The sequence below is a fragment of the Anabrus simplex genome, chromosome 3 (assembly GCF_040414725.1).
Source record: "Anabrus simplex isolate iqAnaSimp1 chromosome 3, ASM4041472v1, whole genome shotgun sequence".
NCBI classification, from domain to species: Eukaryota; Metazoa; Arthropoda; class Insecta; order Orthoptera; family Tettigoniidae; genus Anabrus; species Anabrus simplex.
This window is the reverse complement of record NC_090267.1, coordinates 344,468,206-344,491,951: the sequence shown is the minus strand read 5'-3', so window position 1 is coordinate 344,491,951 and position 23,746 is coordinate 344,468,206. Positions and strand designations below refer to the sequence as shown.

The 23,746-nt window shown below is 42.7% G+C and overlaps 1 protein-coding gene across 2 annotated transcripts in view; it reads right to left on the bottom strand.

The window, feature by feature from the left end:
• LOC136866356 (casein kinase I) overlaps positions 1-23,746 on the bottom strand; it is a 259,574-nt gene that overhangs the window by 171,951 nt on the left and 63,877 nt on the right. For both annotated transcript variants that reach the window (XM_067143226.2, XM_067143227.2), the window contains exon 3: positions 13,215-13,440. In XM_067143226.2, coding sequence (XP_066999327.1) covers positions 13,215-13,440 — 226 coding nt within the window. The remainder of the gene's footprint in view (positions 1-13,214; positions 13,441-23,746) is intronic.

Genomic DNA, 23,746 nt, shown 5'->3' with positions numbered 1-23,746 from the left:
ACATGTTGTGGCTTTTTTTCGCTAGCTGGTCTAATATCTCGTTCATCGTTATATCAGCGTGTCCTTTAATCCATAGATTTACTTCCTGAGCTGCTTTCTGGGCGGTATGGATTAAGTTCAAAATGTCTAACACATACTGATGAGTAGACAGGTCCCAACGATAATTTTGTAGCTTTTGAAGGACAAATTGTGAGTCAGAAGTATTAGAATTGTACGGAACTGACGAATTCCATAGCTAATGGCTGAGCACATAGCAAAACTTTCTGCAGTAACGACAGGGGTCTCTTGAGGTAAGGAGTACGTTCTTGACACCTGAGATGCAACACAGAAGAATGCATAACTTACCTGTTGTGGTCTTTGGATCCGTCAGTATAAATATGAACAAAATTGGGCCATGTGGTACTGAGAAAAGCCGATAAAACTTCCACTGATGTAAATAATGTTAGTAATGAATAAAGGTTATTGTCTTTACGTCCCACTACTTTTACCATTTTAGGAGACGCCGAGGTTCCGGAATTTAGTCCCGCATGAGTTCGTTCACGTGCCAGTAAATCTACCGACACGAGACTGACGTATTTCAGTACCTTCAAATACCACCGGACTGAGCCAGGATCGAACCTGCCAAGTTGGGGTCAGAAGGTCAGCGCCTTAACCGTCTGAGCCACTCAGCCCGGCAGTACTTGAATTTTGTGGCTGGGTAAGTTGAAGAGTCTGTTATTGTTGTTGTCGCTGCTGCTGTATTTGTTTTATCTGAAGTGCTTGTGGATGTTAATGAGAAATATCCTTTTGGTGTAGTTGAAAATGAGGAATGGTGCTCACTGGAGGCTTTGACGTGGTAACTGTTCCAATGGATGTCACGTCTGGTCGTACAGGGGCTGGTGGTAGTATTTGGGGTTATTACGTGATGTGCTTAGAGGGGAGGGAATTCTTGGTGGCACTGCCAGTTAAATGTGGGCGTATTTACAGCCGTCTCATAGCGTCGGTTATTATATAAACTGAGTGCACTTCCTCACAAAATGTGATTGCGAGCCATTACATGTCTGATTTCGGCCCACTTTATATTCTGGACATTCGCGGTCGGTAGATGAAGTCCTCGGCAGTGAACACAGACAGGGGCTGCAGTTTCGACACACGATCTTACAGTGTGATGTGTTTATATCAAGCGGATTTCAAGGCTTTTGTCTGATCCTAAAAGTTCTGCGAGGCTTCCCTTTTCTCGACGATTTTTGTTCTGATATCTTTACTAAAGAGGCCAAAATTAAAACTAAATAGTAATAATAAAAAAGACATTCAATCACTACAGCGACTGCAACGTTGGTGACGACACTGTGACGTAGAATGGTCGAACCCTACACATCGTTCACACTGTAATACTGAGAGAAGGTAAGGTTGAATGACACAGCGTGTGCCTAGAATGTTAACATTTGGTGGTAGGCACTCTGCTCGGAACGTGATTAACCAGAGCGGTATTGGAGAGGAGTCCCCAGTCGATGCTTACCTTGTAAAGCGTTTGATGCTGACGATAGGGACTTCGCTTTGAGCTTCTTGTAAAAAGTCTTTTTCACCGAGTGGAATCTCTACATCCTTAATAATTCCAAGCCTATGAATAACACTGTTAGGGATATATACATCAAGATGTCTATCTTGAAAAATGTGATTCTACAAGGTGATTAATAATTGAACCTGATAGTTTCCATACGTAATCTATTGCGTTCTGTTTTTTGAAATGTGTTGTTTTCTTTGGAACAAATACTTATTCGAATATTAACCTTCCAATTGCCATTGGATGCAAATTACCCACAGTTTTTTCCTGTTCCTTCTATAAGTAGAAAGAAAGGGTCATTATCAGTGTCAGAATAACGGTTATTTTGACTATGACGGGGTTTCAACTGGTTATCCACATTGGGTACCTCACCTGACAGAATATTATTTTCGCATTCCATTCGGTCCGTATTGCCAGGTTCCGAACAACCCATTTCAACTGTTCTTTCTGGGGCTATCGATGAATCTACTAATGATGTTTTGTTGGCACGAAGATGTTTAGGTTGATGGCACATTTGATCACATACAGTGGCCACAGAAGGTATTCGTACACCAACATTTTAACACATACCTTGTATATTAAGCACTATGAACTAATATAAATACATCCAGTGAGACATATGTATAAAGAAAAGACAATACCTTGCTGTACAACTGCTATGAGATTTACTACTCTCAACATAATAAACTCGTCTTTTAATAGAAAAAAGTATTCGTACACTACTAAATAATTCAAAACTTGCTGAAGTCTTTGTTCAAACACATTCTTAATATTTTGTATGCATGCCTTTAGCTTTGATGACTTGTTTCAGACGTCCTGGCATTGAGCTAACTAAACGTTTGGTGTACTCTTCAGCTGTGCATCTGAGAATATCTTTACGATGTTCTTTACTAGTAGGATGGCATTTTTGTACTTTGCCTAGATGATCCCACAGGTTCTCTATGAGATTGAGATCTGGACTCTGCAGTGGAGTGAGAAGTCTTCTTGGGGTATTGTACAACCATTAACGGGCTATCATGGCACAACGTTTAGGATCTTTGTCCTGTTGGAAGTGGAAGGCTCCTTCCAGATAAGCTTGTGTGCACTGCTGCTTAAATTATGGCGCAAATATGTACTTCCTCGCATCCATAATACCATCAATAAATGTCAGGTTTCCCCACTCCATTCGCAGACATGCAGCCCCACACCATCACACTCGCTCCTCCTCGTTTTACCATGGGGAATATGTGTTGAGATTCAAGTTCGGTGTTTGGCTTCCGCCATACCTTGCTGCTCCTACCAAATTGTGTAAACTTCGCTTCATCAGGAAAAAATAACAGTGTTCCAAAAGTCCATTGTCTTTTTACAATACTTTTTCGCGAAGTGTAGGCGTTTCTACCTATTTATTTCACTTATAAGCGGCTTCTTTCGTGGACATCTACTACGCAGGTTCGCACTGTGGAAAACATTGCTTATTGTTTGCCGACTCACCGTTTTGTTGGACCTTGAAGCGAGTTCTGTTGCAATGGATTCAGCACTTTGTAAAGGTTCCTTTCGTGTCGAATGCACAATAATGCGTAGCTCCCGTACTCTCAGCACCTTTGGACGACCATGCCTGAGTGTTTTCTGTTTGTCCGTTGTGCTTGTATTTGTTAACTAGTGAACTCACCGTAGTGTAGTTAATGTCCAACTGTTTCCCAATTGGACGATAACTTTTACCTTGTTTATACAGTAACACTATATTCTCTCGTTGACTCACTGAAAGTTCCGTCTTCTTTCGCCCCATACTAAATAACCATGCGGCAACGACAGCACAGTGATGACAACCCCTCCTGCAGGCACAGCGGCGTAAACCTGTGCGACAACTGATTTTTGGTGGTACGATTTGCAGCTTGTATACAGTATCGTGCCGATCATGTTACATTTTTAAACGATCTGTATGTTCAGCGTGTATATCTGATGTCTGTCGTTATGCCGTTTATAAATCTGACTTCAGCTCGTACGTCGTAATGATGTTCCATCACAATCCATAGGTGTACAAATACTTTCTGTGGCCACTGTAAATCGGAAGGAGCACATTACCTGGCATTAAAGGTCGCTGTGTAGGTCCGGTTTTGGTTGTTAATATTTCCTTGTGGTTGATGAATTTCATTCGACGGTTCCATTCGGACGCCTGCTTCTTCATACAGGGGATGTTGAACTTCCATTAGAGACATATGTTGAGGCTGGGTTCATCTGAGGAGCAGAATGTACTACCTGCCCGATATCGGCAGGATCGTTCATATTCTTAGTTATCCTACCTTCTGTTGCACTAAACTGCTATAAGCTATGGGGTGAGTAAACACGTTCCACTGCACTAAGTTCACACTTGGAGACAGAGCACGATGAGAAAATGAGTTGAACTTTGTATTTAAAGATAAGAGGCATAAAACTAAACAATGCCACAGAACTAGTTACAAATAGGGAATTGTGGTAGCGTTTAGTAATTTCACACAGGATTGCAGTCTATGAGAGGCATAGCAGACTATCATGAAGATGCACGTATGTATGATGTATACATTCTCAAAACGCGAGCATATTCGTAAACTGTGGATAGCCGGCGATCGAAAACAGATATTTGGAACCCTATAATCTGCATAATATGTTCATCCTAGTTAAAAGAGGGTTTTGAAAGTGGTCTTTCGCGACGGCCAATTTTTGTGTGGCTGAGAATAAAGAACGTCGTTCGGGATCACAGGGCCTCGAGTTCGAACGGCGCTGTTATCAACTTGAGCACGTCAAAACGGGAGTGATGATTCACGTCCGTACTGAGAACGTGTGTGCAGAGTTTCGTGACACCAGCTGCAACGATGCCGAAGCGGATCGACACTTACCGGGAGGGCTATATAACAGCCCTTTTCGATGCTAAAGATAGGTATTACCGAGCTCGATAGCTGCAGTCGCTTAAGTGCGGCCAGTATCCAGTAATCGGGAGATAGTGGGTTCGAGCCCCACTGTCGGCAGCCCTGAAGATGGTTTTCCGTGGTTTCCTATTTTCACACCAGGCAAATGCCGGGGCTGTACCTTAATTAAGGCCACGACCGCTTCCTTCCAATTCTTAGGCCTTTCCTGTCCCATCGTCGCCATAAGACATATCTGTGTCGGTGTGACGTAAAGCAAATAGAAAAAAAAAATAGGTATTCTGAAATCCAAGGAATGTGCAAGAAGCGTGATTTCTTGCTATGAAAGAACGGTATCAGTACTGTATAGAATATAGAAAAAATGCAAAAGACCGACTGGGCTTAATTCCACAAGTGGGAAAAGCAGGCAAATCCACGACCAGCCACCAGTCGTACAACAGGAAGTAGCGAGGAAAATGAAGGCTTTTGTCTCAGGCGATAATCCTGATCCCAAAAGGACTATTGCACGTAAGTTGGGGGTGTCTGTTTCAACAGTTAACACCATTATCAACAAGGACCTGCAATTAGAATAGCGGCATAAGCGCCGAGTTCACAAGCCGTTCCCTCGTCACATTTCGGAACGTCGCACTAACGCAAGAAAGCTGTATGAGGGTTACGCGGCAGAGGACAGGTGGAAAACTGAGCTGACAGACGACGCATGTGTAACGTTGTGATTATAACAAACCCCGCTTGATTTACTACCGCCCTAGAGACGGTTTCATGAACATCGCTGGATACTGTTGCAATGGCAAGTTAAGCATTCGCCGTGTCGCTAATAATGTGAAGGTGAACTCTACATACTATCAGCAAGAGGTTTTAACGCCGATTTACAACACATCCCAGCAATGTATGGGAGGACGAAAAGTCAGGTATGGGTATATGTAGATAAAGCATCCAGCCACACCCCTCATCTGACTCGTCTGTTCTTGGAGATGGAAACTGGAATCCATGCAATCCCTTTTGCTGACACTCCGGTGAAGGCACCCGATGGATCACCCATGGACTTCTGTGCATGTGGACTCCTAAAAAGTGCCTTAGGTAATAGACGTCCACGTATCAATGACCTTTGGAAAGCTGTCGGGAGGAGTAGGATGAGAGGCATGCTAACTCTGCAAAAGTCTCCTGTAATGGAAATTACATTGTCGGGATACAGGTAGAAATGCTGGCTTTCCAAATGAGCATGATCGTTGGCGGAGACATGGCTTTTCATAAACTAATTACTCTTTAAACATCGTCCCCAGAGATCCTGAACGACCTTGTGTACATCTCGAAAGGAAGCCTGTACCACTCAGAGAAACTTTCAGAAATCTGGGTTCAGTGGTGCAGAATGATGGTGAAATAGGGGTTGAGATTAGCATAATAAGAGTCCAGTGTGGCTGGTATAAATGGACAGCAGCTACGATAGTCATGTGTGACAAGAGGATACCACCAAACCTCAAGGGTGTTCTTTTATAAAAGTATGATTCGTCATGCCATTACGCCCGTTTTGGAAACAGAGCCAATAACAAAGCATCTGAAGCTGGAAGTGTGACAAATGAAAATGACGCGATAGGTATGCGGCGTGTCAAGGAAGGATAGACTCAAACAAAACTATACAGGACTGACTAAAGGTTACCAGCGTTTAAGACAAGACTAGTCAAGACTAAGAAGATTTGGCCACAACATGAGGAAAGGAAGTGATTATGTGGGAAGAAACCTTTTAAGATATACCTTCTACAGGCAACAAAGACGAGATAGGCCCCGAAGAAGGGTTTCTTGTCATCTCGGGTCTCAAAGTACTGGGAGTTGGATGATAAACTAGTGTTCAATCGAAATGAATTGAGAATGATAAGCATCAACGACCTCTCGTATAATAAGCGGAAGTAATCGCGCTACCCCCCCCCCCCCACCTGCCCTAAATAAGGTGGAATAATTGTGAGCAACTGTAAAATGACCTCGATAATGTTGTGAGATGAACAGTATGCAATGGTATAATGAAAAACGGGGTTAGAAGTCAGGTTGTGAGTTTCACAAATAGGAAAAGTCCTCTCAGTTTTAATTACTGCGTTGATGGGGTGAAAGGTCCCTTTCCGGATCATTGTAAGTACCTAGGTGTTAATATAAGGAAAGATCTTCTTTAGGGTAATTACATAAATATGATTATAATCAAAGGGTACAGATCTCTGCAGATGGTTATGAGGGTATTTAGGGGTTATAGTAATGATGTAAAGGAGAGGGCATGTAAGTCTCTGGTAAGACCCCAACTAGAACATTCTTCCCTCACCAGAATTACTCGATTCAATAACGGAAAAAATCTAAAGAAAAGCAGCTTGAATTGTTCTGGGTGATTTCCGAGACAAAAGAGTATCATTACAAAAATATTGGAAAGTTTGTGCTGGGAAGACTTGGGTGAAAGGAGACGAGCTGCTCGACTAAGTGGCATGTTCCGAGCTGTCAGTGGAGAGATGGCGTGAAATGACGTAAGTATACGAATACGTTTGAGCAGTGTCTTTAAAAGTAAGAAAGGTCACAATATGAAGATAAAGCTGGAATTCAAGAGGACAAATTGGGGCCAACATTCGTTTATAGGAAGGGGAGTCAGAGATTGGAATAACTTATCCAGGAAAATGTTCAATAAATTTTCAATTTCTTTCCAATCGTTTAAGAAAAGGCCAAGGAAACAAACAGATGGGGAATCCGCCACCTGGGCGACTGCCCTAAATGCAGATCAAGAGTGGCTGATTGATTGCAGTGATTGAAACCGATTGTCACACAATAATAGTGTTTACTAACAGAAATAAGATGTAAGAGGGCAAAACGTCTACCGTACATTCCAACTACTGGACAGGTGTGTTTGAAAAGCTGAGCTATTTGTTTTTCGAATAAATAAATAAATAAATAAATAAATAAATAAATAAATAAAATAAATAAAATAAATAAAATAAATAAATAAATAAATAAATACATAAATACATAAATAAATACATAAATAAATAAATAAATAAATAAAATAAATAAATAACTAAATAAATAAATAAATAAATAAATAAATAAATAACTAACTAACTATTCATTAACTTTTAAATATCAAATTAGACTTCTATAATTTCGGTTTCCACGTAAAAGAAATAACTGAACATCCTCAGTTACGTCGGTTTAGTCATCAGCCCTACTTAGAAAAACAGGAGAAGGCGCCAAAATGGGCTGTGCCCAGAGCGGCAAGCTTCCTAAATCCGAGTCAGAATTCAAACCCTCAATCATGGAAAGCAAAACGAAGGCTACATATTATACACTGATGAGCAATTAAATTAGAGATATCAGCGTTCTGGTGCAATTGCACTGCGGCAGACCACGTGAATTTAATAAAATTGGGATTGTTCATGTAGTAACACGAGCCCTGGTATATATACCAACGACCTTCATCGGCGAACGGTACAGGGACCTACCTGCTGTGAGATCATATCCACCTGTTTCTCGCTCTCCGAATAAGACCTGTAGCTGCAGCGAGACTGCACCGGTTCATCACCCCCGAAATGTGGCCAAATGGTTCGAAGAATATTCCACAGACATGATGATACTTGCCTGGCCCTCGAAGTCACACGACCTCATTCCTATTGAGCACATCTAGGATGCTGTCGAAATGGATGTACAGGACAGGAGATCTAGTATGAATCAAACGATAGCCAGTGGGGAAGGTACGTACTTGCCTCCCCGCCCGGTCGCTCGCTCGTACGCTGTTTGTCCACGATGGCACGCTAGCAAAGGTAATGAAGAGAAGAACGACTGACGCTCCTTGAATGTAAGAGACGTATAAAACACGAAAACTGTGATGTCTCCTCCAAAGGACGACCTGACGGTCGTAGTGAAAGGACATACGTGCCTCTCGCTGCGCTCTCTCCTTGCCAGGCGCTCAGTACTTTCAAGTGCTAACCAGGCAGCTGTACTTATTAGTACGACTTCGAAAGAGCTTTTGTCTGAGCTGAGCACTTCTCAGTGCTCGCTTATTCTCTTTCAGGAGGACCAGGATGAAGAAGACGGACGTGTGGCGATCGCCGCACTACTGCTGGGCAGCGGAGGACAACGAGATTACTACGGCGGACAACGAGCCACCTGCACCCGAGCCGGAGCCGCAGCAGGGGGAGCCGGAGATCGAGGTGAAGACGGAGCCGTACAGGGACGGGTGCGACCCCCCTGACGACTTTCTCTTCTCCGAAGGCTACACCGACCCAGAGTACGAGGCGCTGCTCGTATACTACAGGCCGGGGCGCCCTGCATCTTCTGAACGGGGCCTCGTCCTGGACAGACTGCGGCGCCCTCGCCACGGAGGCAGGAACATCTCGACAACCATGTCCGTCGAGAGCTTCCTACCAGGAGGCCTCATCACCAGGCATCACGACCGGAAGCGGATGCACGACGCAGAGAAGGAGCTTTCTACTCTGTTTCAGGTCATCTGTCTACCAGGGAGGGACGGAGTGCCAAGGCTGAACACCGGCGCAATCAGGGCAGCGACGGAGACCAGAGAGGCCGTCACCCAGACGCCGAGGAGGCAGAGGCATAGGGTGGTTAACACCGACCTAGTCCAGGCCACCCAGCCGGAGACCAGCGACGCCACCACGGATGTGGAGCATGCTGCCCCCTGGCGCCGCGACTGTGCGGCCCAGGCTGAGCGGCTCGGTACTGCGAAGTGGACGCAGACCGCTCCTCCATGGACCACCTCCGCGAAGTGGACGCAGACGCAGGCCTACCAGGAAGAGCCCGTTACCCGGGCGCAATCCAGAAAAGCGCCCGCGACGGCGGACGTCACCACAGCAGTGGAGGAGGACGCCCCCTGGCGTTCAGAGGCTGCTGTCCAGGCCCAGCCTGCCAGCCAGTCTGTCGAGCTGCAGACCTCGATGTGCGCCCCACAGGACAGGGAACGCAGTCAAGTCTTAGCACCGACCGACGCCGCCGCCGCCGCTAGCCAGGAGAAGGAAGAAGACGGCGACGCAGCGCGGCCACCAGCTTCCCCGGGGTCACCAGGGCGGGAGGAGGGCCACCAGGACGAGGCCTCCTCCCCAGCCGATAAGCATCCCCAGGGAAGACGACGACGACGACGCCGCACCAGGAAGCAGAAGGCGACGCCGGCCCACTAGGAGAGGGCCGCCCAGCCGCACCCCAAGACTGCTCCCAGGACAGCAGTCAACCGAGAAGCCAATCAGGAGAGGACCTCAGCGGGTAGCGGCAGTCAGGTGAGAGTAAAACGTCCCCCTCAGCAGCTCTTGCAGTGTTTCCGCTGTCTGAGGTGGGGCCACCGTCAAGTTAGCTGTGGACTCCAAATGAAGTGCAACCGCTGTGGTGGTTATCACCACTACACGGCCTGCGCAACACTTAAGGAGGCGCCCGTGTGCGCCAATTGCGCGAGGGGCCACCCGGCCTCCCACCGCAGTTGCCCAGTCTACAGGGCCATGGCGCGGGCAGAGAGGAGGGAGGCCCGGCGCCATGACCCACCCCCTTCCAGGAGGCCCCCGCCTCGGCGGGCTTGGCCTCATTCTCCGGGATCGGAGACTGGGTACGAGGTACCCCAAGGAGGTGGAGTTGTGCGACGGGCCCTAGTGGTACTCGACGCATGGCTCCGCAGCCGGCAAGGACCGTGCTAGTCACAGCAGTGCCCAGACGGACTGATCCCCCGACGATGGAATGGCAAGGAATTGGTTTATGTTTTGTGCATGTTACCTGTTCCTAACTAACACAACCTCTGGTCTTTTTCCAGCCCACATCCTTGCATGTGCTATCAATAGATGTCAGGTTTTACATGTAGGCTCTTTCTTCTTTCTGCCTATGCGGTTTTTCACTGACCCTTCAATACCATATACCCAACACAATATCGCCTGGTAGCGTGTCTGACATGGAAACAGGCAGATACTCCTTGTATCACTTCCCACTCCTCCCTGCTATCTCTTTCTTCTTCTTATAAATAATAGCACGTCGGAGGCCATGTAGATTGAGTCGTTGGTCACGCGGGGGGAGCGGGCTTCGGGGGGCCCCCGAAAAAGAAAAAAAAAAAAAAAGTCTCCTCCACCAATCGCCAGATATTCGTCGAGCGAACCCGAGTGACGAGGTATGGACAGTATGCCCTGTCTAATTACTCAGTGAATATTCGGCACTCCGACAGCGCGCGAACAGATCTCCGTTTGAAGTAGGTCTTTCTAGCGCGAGTCAAAGGAAGTCTGTGACGCAATACGTGGAATCACGAGTGAGCCGCCCGCACATCGTGCGTTACCAAGCTGCAACAGTTTACAAGTGCCGATGATCCCAGACACCCAGCACATTAAAAACAAAACGAAGTTGAATGACGCTTGAATAAGGATCAAGGGTGGTTATTTCAATAATAATAATTTATAATTTCGTGTGGCTATTTCTAGCCGAGTGCAGCCCTTGTAAGGCAGACTCTCCGATGAGGGTGAGGCGGCATCTGCCATGTGCAGGTAACTGCGTGTCATTGTGGTGGAGGATAGTGTTGTGTGGTGTGTGAGTTGTAGGGATGTTGGGGACAGCACAAACACCCAGCCCCCGGGCCAATGGAATTACCCAAAGAAGATTAAAATCCCCGACCCGGCCAGGAATCGAACCCAGGACCCTCTAATCCGAAGGCCAGTACGCTGACCATTCAGCCAACGAGTCGGACGATATTTCAGTGAAAAACAAGAAATACTCCCTCCACAATTTTGTTTCGTCTAGGTTTTCGAACTCATTGGCGATGGTAAATCAAAATATTATTTATACTAATAATAAAGCAGCACTCCGCGCCAGCTTGTATTTCTTCCATCTTCACTTTTCGTAAGATAAACAATTTGTGTGTTCGCGAGGTATGTACGGTACACTCCAGAAGCGTGATAATTATGATGCAGACCCACTTGCAGGAAGGGAAAAAAAATGCCCCCGCCCCTCAAAGAAATGGTATTAAACTTATCAATAATACACAGAAATGTAACACAGACCGAGTTCACAGCGTCAGTGATGGGTAGTAACATTTCGTATTCAGTTCTTTGTAAGTTTGTTTCAAAAATGATCGTTTTGCGGAAAAAAACAGCAACAGGAATAATTTGATGATGTTACCAGTTTTCGCTGTTTCTTTAATAATAACTTGGCGCAGATATTTGTGTGAGAGCGTGCCCCTCGTATAACGAGAGACAGCTGTCCTACTTAACACAGTAGGTCCTAACAATAATTTACGCACGTGGCGGCTGGTGGTTTAAAAGTTCAGTGGTGCACAATTTTTACCATTGATATAATATGATTACAGGCTAATTTTCAAATCCAGGTACGTCAACAATACTTTTTACTATTAAAAATAAAACAAACATTTTACATTTCTATTTTCAGGAATATTACTACAAACCAGTATTTTTTTTTTTTCATTTAAGAATTCTTTTTCCATATTGAAATGAAATACTTTGAGGTCGCCTAATTCCGGTATTGTACCAGGTTTCGAAATTAAACGTCGCGTGGGCCTACCAATTCCTTTCACCTCGGACTTTTCTTCGGCAGTCCGTTGCGGAAACGCCCCAGACATTAAAGACTGCACAGAATTCATGCTCTGGCAAAATATCACTAACTGATAAAAACGTACAATAATAAAAACACACGATGACACGAATGTTTACACAGTGAAATCAATAAGCTATTTAGCTTGTACGCATATAATAAAGTTCATAACTATACTGAAAGAAATGGAGGTTTTTATTTTCAAATTGTAAGCCATTAATTATATATCCAGCAGATGAACTTCCATCCAATGTCGCTAGGTGACATCCCTGTTCTATAACAGACTCACATTGAGCGCCAACGGTCTCTAGGGACTTTGCTAGTAGTTGGTTACGTAGGAGCACGGTCGACTGGATCCCTCGCTGCACTGCAAGGGTTTAGCTAGAGCGACGCAAGTCGGCCGTGGTAGGAGGAGCCAGGTTGATAAACCTCTATTTAAGCAATGTATAAGAAGCCACGCCTATCTTTTCCTCTGCCCGCGCACCCGTCTGGCGGCAACGGATTCATTCTACCTAAGGTTGACACTCTGCTGCAAACTTTTCGGCTCCTGCAGTGAAGAGTACTGGCTTTTAGTCTCTTGTAGTCAGTATTTGCTCTTTCAAGCTCTTGAAAGGTTTGTCTTGTTGAATGAAAATACAATAGTTGAGTAATCCAAATTATAAAACTTTACCTAAAATAAACATAAAAAATTAATGAGGGTAGTGCAAACCTGCAACCTTATGGAGAAACCGCCCCTGATTTACGGGCAGATGCAACCATCCGACAATTACACACCCACTGTAAAAAACATTTTTTTTCCCCGGCACATTCTAAAAATACATCACGATATCACTTTTCATAATGTTCAATGTAGTGTCAAAACATTTACTATTCACATTAGATTTTCATTGAATTCAACCTGAATGGTCATTTGACTACAATCCAATATTCCAATTCACAAACATAACTTCTTTACTAAAAAAAATAGCTTTTTAATTATTATTTTGTCGCAGCTCGCGTTGGGGACGTACTTCCTGGAAACATTTTCACAACATGCACACGAAGGAGAGTCATTTAATCTATGGCAGAAAATGGAGTACCCAGTGTTTCCTCCGTGCACATAGCATGTGTTAATTTGTGTGGTGGCCCACACAGGAAATCATAGCTGTTGACAAAGGGCAGCCCAGTTGTGCAGGTCTGCATAGTATCTAATCCAGTCATAATGGTTTATCGGAATATTAAATCCAATTAGTTACAAATTTCAAACTTACCTTGTTGCAATGCCTCCCAATACCCATGAGGAAGTTATCAGGTTTGATATCCCGGTGGATGAAGCTTTTGCAGTGAACATATTCAATGCGTCCAATCATCTGGTCGGCAAGCATGAGCACAGTTTTGATGGTAAAACGACGTGAGCAAAAGTTGAACAAGTCTTCCAATGATGGACCAAGAAGATCCATGACAAGTACGTTATATTCTCGTTCCTGTCCATACCACCTGAAAGATACATTTATTTATTTTACTATCTAGTAACTAGCCTCATTGCCGTTAGTCTTGTGATCACAAGCCACATCACAAACAGTTGTGTGTGGATTCTGAATCACATGAATAAGGGTAACAATTTTATAAACTTAAGACAGACGTTAGTAATGATCCTTAGTTATCACGTCCACTGTTGCTGCATCATGATTCTTCAAGATGGATGACCATAACGTAGAAGTGATAAATACTAAATGCCTCATAGGGGTAGGTTTCCGTCCTCAACAGCCGATTCTTGGATCAAGGAAGCTTAATATATTATGTGTCAATTACTGGTAACATGGTTAAAGGGGCAGTGTATGTAATTGGAATTTATTAATGTCTCCAATTTCAATTAAGACACCATCATTATGCCCTAAGAAGGAGTTCATAAGTGTAGTGCTTAAATGCGAGAACTAGTAGATTTATTGGGTAGAAATTGAACCCGCAACACTCAGTGTACAAGAGAAGCAGGAAGAACATTACACAGCTGGCCTGATCAGTTCACAAAGTGAAGAGAATGGCAAATAATCATAAAACTGCAGATCAAGTGAAATTCGACCAGAAATACAGAATGGGGGTGTGGTAGGGATATAGGGGCAATATAAATGAGCGATAAATGTGTAAGGTACATACTGATTGGCATGCAAGGGAACAGAAAGGAGCGGGAGTTTGCGCATGCATTTTGGAAAATGGGTTGCAACATTTTTTTTGCTTTACGTCCCACCGACACAGATAGGTCTTATGGCGACGATGGGATAGGAAAGGCCTAGGAAGTGGAAGGAAGCGGCCGTGGCCATAATTAAGGTACAGCCCCGGCATTTGCCTGGTGTGAAAATGGGAAACCACGGAAAACCATCTTCAGGGCTGCCGACAGTGGGGCTCGAACCCACTATCTCCCGATTACTGGATACTGGCCACACTTAAGCGACTGCAGCTATCGAGCTCGGTCAACATTAATTTAATAACATGGCTGATAACTAGGGCTCAGATTTCTATGACCGAAAAAACTTAGGAAACATGGCCTAAAAATTGCTCAGAAGAAGCCAATCTACAAAAAGGTGAATATTAACTATTACTGGTCACAGCAGACTGTTCCCCCTCCCCCCTCCCCGCGAAAACAAGAAAATATAATATTAAACCGCATTCACGATTCACTGTAAAAACTGAGTAAAAAGATAAACATGCCCAACACCTGTCCTCAGCATAACTGACAAGTGAAATTTCATATTCGGTTCCGTATTGACAATTGATAACAAACATTCTTTAAAATAATTTATTTATATTGGTTCACCTTGTCGATACAAATTGGATTACCCACTTAAATGAAAATGTCAAATATAGTCATGTAAAAAAAAAAAACTAGGGCTAGGAGTGGGAAGAAAGCGGCCGTGGCCTTAATTAAGGTCGAGCTCCAGCTTTTGCCTAGTGTGAAAATGGGAAACAACGCAAAACCATCTTCAGGGCTGCGGGGTTCGAACACACTATCTACCGGATGCAAGCTCACAGCTGCGCGCCCCTAACCGCACGGCCAACTCGCCCGGTGAAACCAAAATTATGTAGACTAGTTTAAACCTTTCTTTCTTCGTCTCTGCGAGATGTATAATACTTATTCGTATATTTAATGCGTCTGGTATTTTGACGGGCTCGAAATATTAACCTGCTCTAACACCTACGGACGAACTTCCACTTAAAAAAAAAAGTACAATAATACCTCGCCACCCGATTGTAACCAAATTTTAGCTCCAAAACTTCGTAATAAACTCCTCAAATTAGGGAACATTATCTTTATTAATAACAAAGTTATCAATTTGGAGAAGAAACATTTTCTCAGAACTGGAAAAAGGACATACGTTGAGATCGGCCCAATCGATCAATATTTATAAAGGTTAAAAAATATTTTCATTCCGACTAGTTCCCCTTTCAAGTACAGAGTATCGTATTGTATTGCATGTCATCCAATTGATCATGCAGTAATATGGGGCATGCCAATCATATTTACAGTAACAAATGAAATAAAAAGAGAAATATACAATCTATTAAGGAAGCACATAAACTAAACACTGACATACAGTATGATAATTTTCGAGAGCCAAGTATTCAATAGAATAAAAACATTGGTTACAACTAAATTTGAGTAGTTCAGTCTAAAATTTTGAATGTGATTTTATACATTTAACTACATACAGTACCCGTCATAGAGGGGACGATTGCTTAACACGTGCATGATTACATGTTTGTCCACCCCTCACACTGTTCCCCGAGATTTTGAGACATTAGCGAGCATGCCTCTACCCGTCAGCGGCTTGTTGAGACGTACTCGCTTCCTTGCTCTCCGCGACATTTACATTTTAATTTCGTTTTGCATTATTGCGGATCTTGATTTGATCTCTTCCTTTATGTATAAAAGAAAGCCATGTTATCAGGTTAATATTACAAAACAACAGAGATGTATAAAGGTTTTAAAACGTTGCCGGGACAATCTCCATAGCTACTTTCTTTACAGTCTATGGAGACAGTTAACTGCTCTTGAACTTTCAGACAACTGGCACTAGTAGTTCCATTATTCTTATCTGTATCAGAAAAAAAAAATATATATATATATATATAGAACGAAAAATAGCCACAAGTTATTTTCGCGTAAAACCAATCGTAAGAGAGTTATATTGATGGTGACGATTATGCTTGTTGTTTAAAGGGACCTAAGCATCTACGTCATCGGCCCCTAATGGTACGACATGAAACGAAATGTAAGACAAATTTCCAAAATTTATCCACTGACCAGAATTCAAAATTTGATGAATGACTTAATGAAAATGAATTAAAAATAATCAGCGGATCCAACTCACAATATTGAAAAAATAATTTCAAAATCCTTCCACTGGCTAGAATTCAAAAAGGCGATGATGAACAATGATTAACTTAAAACAATGGTATAAACTGAACAAGATAATGCTTCCGAAGCAAAATCCTAAATAGATCATGTTTGTTGTCTAAAGGGGTCCAAAATCAACGACACCGGCCCCCTCATAATGCTACTACTGTAATCGCCGGTAAAGTAGGACCATGTGTTCCTCATAGTGGTACTAATCTGAGGAGCAGCCCAAAATCGTTATGTTCCCCACATAGTGATACTAATCATAGGCAACGCTCATATAGTGGTACTAATCACAGGCAACGTCCAGACCCATGGTGTTTCTCACACAATGGTACTAATCACAGGTAACGTCCTTACATAGCGGTACTAATCACAGGCAACGTAAACCTATTGTGCTCCGCATATAGCGGTGCTAACCACGGGTACTGTAAACCCATAGTGATCCACCCACAATGATACTTATCACAGACCCATGGTGATCCTTGGGTGATGGTACAAATCGCAGGTAATCTATCTCATGGTTCAAAATCCATCATCCTTTGGCCGCCCCTTTTAGTCGCCTCTTCCGACAGGAAAGGGGTACCGTAGGTGTATTATTCATCTGCATCCCCTAGCAACAGGGGGTAAGAGATACATCAAGTTTTATACTTTAGGCCCCTTCTAAAGTATCCCCTCCTGCTGAATTGTTTAATAACTTATAGCTAAAATCATATAATAACTTGTCCTGACTGACTGACTCATCATCGCCGAGCCAAAACTACTGGACATAAAGAAATGAAATTTTGGGGATACATTCATATTAAGATGTAGGTGCTCGCTAAGAGAGAATTTTTAGATATTCCGTCGCAAAGGGGGTGAAAAAGGGGGGGGGTGAAATTTTAAAATGAGTGTATCTATATCTCAAAACTTTAAACGTTTACAGATGTAAAAATTGGTATTTAGAATCTCTTTTAAAAATAAAGGAACACTTATTTTTTGTTTTTGGAAAATCCAATTAATGGGAGGGTGAAAAGGGGGGTGAATTTTTAAAATGAGTGCATCTATATCTCAAAAATTTTAAAGTTTACAGATGTAAAAATTGGTATTTAGAATCTCCTTTAAAAATAAAGAACCGCGTATTTTTTTTGTTTTCGGAAAATCTTAATAGGAAGGGTGGAAAAGGGTGAAAAAGGGGTTGAATTCCTTTAATGGGGCTACTTATATTTCAGAACCTGAAGATATTACAGACCTGAAAACTGGTGTTTGGGATCTCCTTTAAAAGTAAAGAAACACGTATTTTTTTGTTTTTGGAAAATCCAATTAATGGGGGGGGGGGTGAAAAGAGGGGTGAATTTTAAAATTAGTATATATATATATCTCAAAACTTTAAACGTTTATAGATGTAAAAATTGGTACTCAGAATCTCTTTTAAAAATAAAGGAACACTTATTTTTTTGTTTTCTGTAAATCCCAATACGAGGGGTGTAAAAGGGTGAATAATGGGTTAAATGCCTTTAATGAGGATACATATATCTCAGAAACTGAAGATATTACAGAAATGAAAATTTGTATATGGGATCTCCTTTAAAAATAAAGAAACATTTTTTGTTTTTGGAAAATCCAATTAATGGCGCCAGGAGTGACAAATTGGGGTGAATTTTTCGAAAGACTATATATACAGAATATCTGAGAAACAAAATGTTACAGACGTAAAAAGTGGGTATTTGGAACTTCCTGTAAATGTAAAGAAACATAGGTGATTTGTTTTTGGAAACTCCACTTAAGGGGAAATAAAATGGGGTGAAATTTTAAAATGAGAATTTCTACAGTATATCTCAAAAAACTTAACATGTTACAGAAGTGAAAAAAAGGTATTTTTTATCTCTATTAAAAATAAAGAAACGTGTATTTTTTGTTTCGGAAATACCACTTGGGTGGAGGGGGGCGGGGGGTAAAAGTGAATGAAAATGGTGTTGATTTCCTATAATTAGGCTACTGATATCTCAAAAATGAACATGATACAGACGTGAAATTTGATATTTGGAATCTACTTTAAAAGTAAAGAAACACGTATTCTCGGAAAATCCAATGAAAGGGGGGGGGGGGGGTGGGTGAAAGAATTGAAAAAATAATTGACTTAATTGTATGAGAATACATACATCTAATAAAAACTAAAGTTGTTACAGACGTGAAAATTGGTATTTGGATCTCCTTTAAAAACAAAGAAAAACGCGTTTTTGGGGGAAAACCATCTTGGGGGGGGGGGAGTGAAAAGAAATTGAATTCCTTTCACGAGGACACACAAAACAAAAACTGAAGAAGTTAAGGGTCGTGATAATTGGTATTCAGAACACCCTTTACTATTAAAGAAACGAGTATTTATTGCCGGAAAATTCACTTAGGGGAGGGGAGGAGTGTGAAAGGAAGTAAAAAAAGTGAATTATTTTTATGGGGATACTTATAATATCTCAAAACTGAAGGTAATAGGCGTCAACATTGGTGTTTGGAATCTCCTTTTAAAGAAACACGCCTTCTTTTAATTTTTTTTTGCGGGGCGTTAAATATAACTTAACGGCGGTGGGGTGTAAAAGGAGGTGAGACCAATTGATTTTACTGTTAATAACGTACTTATAAGGAGCCTCCGTTGCTCAGGCGGCAGCGCGCAAGCCTCTCACAGCTGGGTTCCGTGGTTCAAATCCCGGTCACTCCATGTGACATTCGTGCTGGACAAAACGGAGGCGGGACAACTTTTTCTCCGGATACTCCGGTTTTCCCTGTCATCATTCATTCCAGTAACACTGTTCAATATTTCATTTCATTTGTCATTCATCGATCATTGCCCCAGAGGAGTGCTTCGTCAGCCGGCACAATTCCTATTATCGCCGCTAGATGGGGCTTTATTCATTCCATTCCTGACCCTACCGAGTGACTGGAAACAGGCTGTAGATTTTCGATGTACTTATTCTGATCATAAACCGATCATTTTTAATCTTTCCTGGGTTCGTTTTCAACAGCCATCTTTTCCTTCGGAGAACGTTCTTAGATTACAGTAGATTCTCCTGGCATATAAATAAAAATTTAAACACATTTGAAATAAACGACAGGAATGCGATTGACCGTCAAATTGTTCACCTATATAATAAGGTCAATAATGTACGGAAATATGTCATTCGTATCGTCAGAAATCCGGGCACACTTGCCTTCGCGCGGTAATGGTGCTGGTCACATTGTCAACAATGATAATGGCAGCAGATGTAATTTACCGCCAAGTAACGGTCTTGCATCTTGCTGTGGGGTCCAGAACAGCTAATAATAATAATGATAATAATAATGATAATAATAATAAAGATGTTCTGGACCGTCGTCAAATGTGCGGACCGCGCTGGAAACGGGTCCTGGACGGGTAAGGACTAAGAATGCAGTCCGGCCGCGGGTTCAGTACCGCCAAGGCACCTAAGACGACACCACGCGGGATCTCCTGAAGGATTTGATCCATATCAAAAATGCTTATAGGAAAAGATGGCAAAGATTTAGGGACCCAAATGACCGGGTGGAATACCTGGACCTAGCCCGGGAAGTATGAAATCGATTGATGGAAAGAAAGATTGAAAAATGGGAGGATACTAGCCATAATCTATTAGAAAACCAGTCAGATCGCGAATTTTGGCGGATTCTCTCAGAAAACTAGTCAGATCGCGAATTTCGGCGGACCTAAAACAATAAGCAATCAATTATACATTTCAGTATAATACCGTAGCGAAGCACGGGTATCTTGCTAGTATGATAATGCTGTTGGCATTACGTCCCACTAACTACTTTTACGGTTTCTGGAGAGGCCGAGGTGTCGGAAGTTAGTCCCATAGGAGTTCTTTACGTGCCAGTAAATCTACAGGATATAAGGCTGATATATTTAAGAACATTCAAATACCACCGGACCCTGCCCATTCCTATCAGCGTCTCATAACAGGAAGAGAATAGCTGTAATACTATGATGAACCAGTGTGTCAGGTACAGCAGTTATTAGAAAATGTATGGACCACAGGATGGCATGCTAAAAGGTAGTCTATGTAATGTTACTGCTGATCAATTTTCTATTGGAATTTCGATACTGTAGGCCTTCATGTTTAGTTGTCTTTCCACTCAGTGATACGGATATCCAATGTAAAGGGAGTTTTTCCTCTTCCTTCCGTGATGTTCCTTGACGATTTTTTCACTGTGATAGTAATCTTTACAATTTCCTTACCGATATGGGCTGATGGCCTCGCGGTTTTCATCTTCACGACAAAAACCACTACCATCGCCAGTTAACACGACTGAACAACACTTCCATGTAAGTGATGCTCGGGTTCAGTAGTGGGGTTGTAGTTATAAAACGATGGTAGAACACAATTAAGGTGCATGAATAACTTGTCATTATAAGGGCACCGATAAAAGTGAATTGCCGGGCGAGTTACGGGCACGCATCTGTGAGGTTGCATCCGGGACATAGCGGGTTCGAACACTACTACCGGCAGCCCTGAAGATAGTTTTTCGTGGTTTCTCATTTCTACACCTGGCAAATGCTGGGGCTGTACCTTAAGGCCACGGCTGCTTCCTTCCCACTCCCAGACCTTTCCTATCCCATCGTCGCCGTAAGACCTCTCTGTGTCGGTACGACGTAAAGCAAATTAAAAATATGAAGTGAATTACAAATCTGTTGCTTCTACAATTATCTCTCTGAATGTTTATTTAATTTATTGTCCCTGCTCGGGTTGACAAGGATTAAGCAACTTAAATCTATAGTACCTGCCATGTAAGCGCACACACCTTCTCCCTGTTAATACTGAAGATTTATAGTTAATTTCAAACTATTCGGTTCGATTCAGTGTCGCTAACCATACAGTTTACGGAGCTTACTTGTCGATAATCTTGCAGGTTGGCACTATGTAATATTTTTTTCGTAATTTGAGAGATTAAACGTATCGATAAGTATTGCCACTACCATGATATGAAAATCACTAGTGTGTCATTTGCGGCAATAAGAAAAACATTTTCTTGTTCTGTAGAATTGTAAAATTATTGGGTAATACCAGGAAAGTACATAGAACTGAGCCATGTTCGAATAGTAGGTGTTAAATGATGAACGCAACATTTTATTAATACGGTTTTATTTCGTCCATTTCGTATGTAATTCAACTAGGATGTATAAAAATCAGGAAAAATCTGCAAGAACTCCTCCGAAAAGGAAAGCAATGTTAGCTCCTCTATAAAGATCAAATCAGTTGAAGTGGAAGGAAATGTTAACCTAACCTAACGTTGCCTTACGAGGTGCATTCAAGTTCTAAGGCCTCCGATTTTTTTTCTCTCTAACTAACTACTCACCCGAAAACGATGAAACTGGCGTTACTTCTCGACGTAATCACCCTGCAGACGCACACATTTTTCACAACGTCGACGCCATGATTCCATGGCAGCGGCGAAGGCTTCTTTAGGAGTATGTTTTGACCACTGGAAAATCGCTGAGGCAATAGCAGCACGGCTGGTGAATGTGCGGCCACGGAGAGTGTCTTTCATTGTTGGAAAAAGCCAAAAGTCACTAGGAGCCAGGTCAGGTGAGTAGGGAGCATGAGAGATCACTTCAAAGTTGTTTTCACGAAGAAACGTTTGCGTAACGTTAGCTCGATGTGCGGGTGCGTTGTCTTGGTGAAACAGCACACGGGCAGCCTTTCCCGGACGTTTTTGTTGCAGTGCAGGAAGGAACTTGTTCTTCAAAACATTTTCGTACGATGCACCTGTTACAGTAGTGCCCTTTGGAACGCAATGGGTAAGGATTACGCCCTCGCTGTCCCAGAACATGGACACCATTTTTTCAGCACTGGCGGTTACCCGAAATTTTTTTGGTGGCGGTGAATCTGTGTGCTTCCATTGAGCTGACTGGCGCTTTGTTTCTGCATTGAAAAATGGCATCCACGTCTCATTCATGCTGTCGTCGCGCGTCAACATTGCTTGGCAACATGCCACACGGGTAGCCTTGTGGTCGTCCGTCAGAATTTGTGGCACCCATCTGGATGACACTTCGCATTTTCAGGTCGTCATGCAGGATTGTGTGCACAGAACCCACGGAAATGCCAACACTGGAGGCGATCTGTTCAACAGTCATTCGGCGATCCCCCAAAACAATTATCTCCACTTTCTCGATCATGTCGTCAGACCGGCTTGTGCGAGCCCGAGGTTGTTTCGGCTTGTTGTCACACGATGTTCTGCCTTCATTAAACTGTCGCACCCACGAACGCACCTTCGACACATCCATTAACTCCATCACCACATGTCTCCTTCAACTGTCGATGAATTTCAATTGGTGTCACACCACGCGAATTCAAAAAACGAATGATTGCACGCTGTTCACGTAAGGAAAACGTCGCCATTTTAAGCATCTAAAACAGTTCTCATTCTCGCGGCTGGCGCTAAAAATCCATCTGTCGTATAGTGCTGCCATCTCTGTGACGTTTTGACAACGAACGCGGGCTCCTTTTAAAACAATGCACATGTTTCTATTTCTTCCCAGTCTGGAGAAAAAAAAAATCGGAGGCCTTAGAACTTGAATGCACATCGTATCTTGTCACGACTTTGGTACGGTTTGCAAGACTTTAGCCTCTGTGTATTCTTATTGACTTACGGCACATATGTGTGTAACATTAATTTGCATTAATGTATTACAGCATGATTTCACGTTGGTCCGGTAAGTAATAGTAACTTTCAAGGAGGGAGTTGAATTATTTACACAAGAAAAAAATCGAAGAATACGGGTATAGTAATGTGTATATCAAAATAAAGGCAGAAATATGTAACATTAAACTGGGTGAGGGTGAGAGAGTGCCTATTTCTTTAATTACTCATTGGGCTTGAAAACAGACTTAAGTATGAATATCTTGATTGATTTACTTGGTAAGGAAATCCATTACTGATACTTACATTGAGGTTATTTTGTTGATGGTTTCAATATATAACTAAGTTGGCAGCAGCGATGAGACATTAAAATATAATTGGGTGGCGATATTTGCTTTTTACTATATACCTTTACGTGCCGGGTACTATAAAGTAAGAATATCTCTGTTGTTTTGTTTTTTGTTTTGCTAGGGGCTTTACGTCGCACCGACACAGATAGGTCTTATGGCGACGATGGGATTGGAAAGGGCTAGGAGTTGGAAGGAAGCGGCCGTGGCCTTAATTAAGGTACAGCCCCAGCATTTGCCTGGTGTGAAAATGGGAAACCACGGAAAACCATTTTCAGGGCTGCCGATAGTGGGATTCGAACCTACTATCTCCCGGATGCAAGCTCACAGCCGCGCGCCTCTACGCGCACGGCCTACTCGCCCGGTATATCTATCTCTGTTGTTACAGCCGGCACGGTAGAAATAGGGAAGTGACTTTAAAGTGTAAAGTATGGTC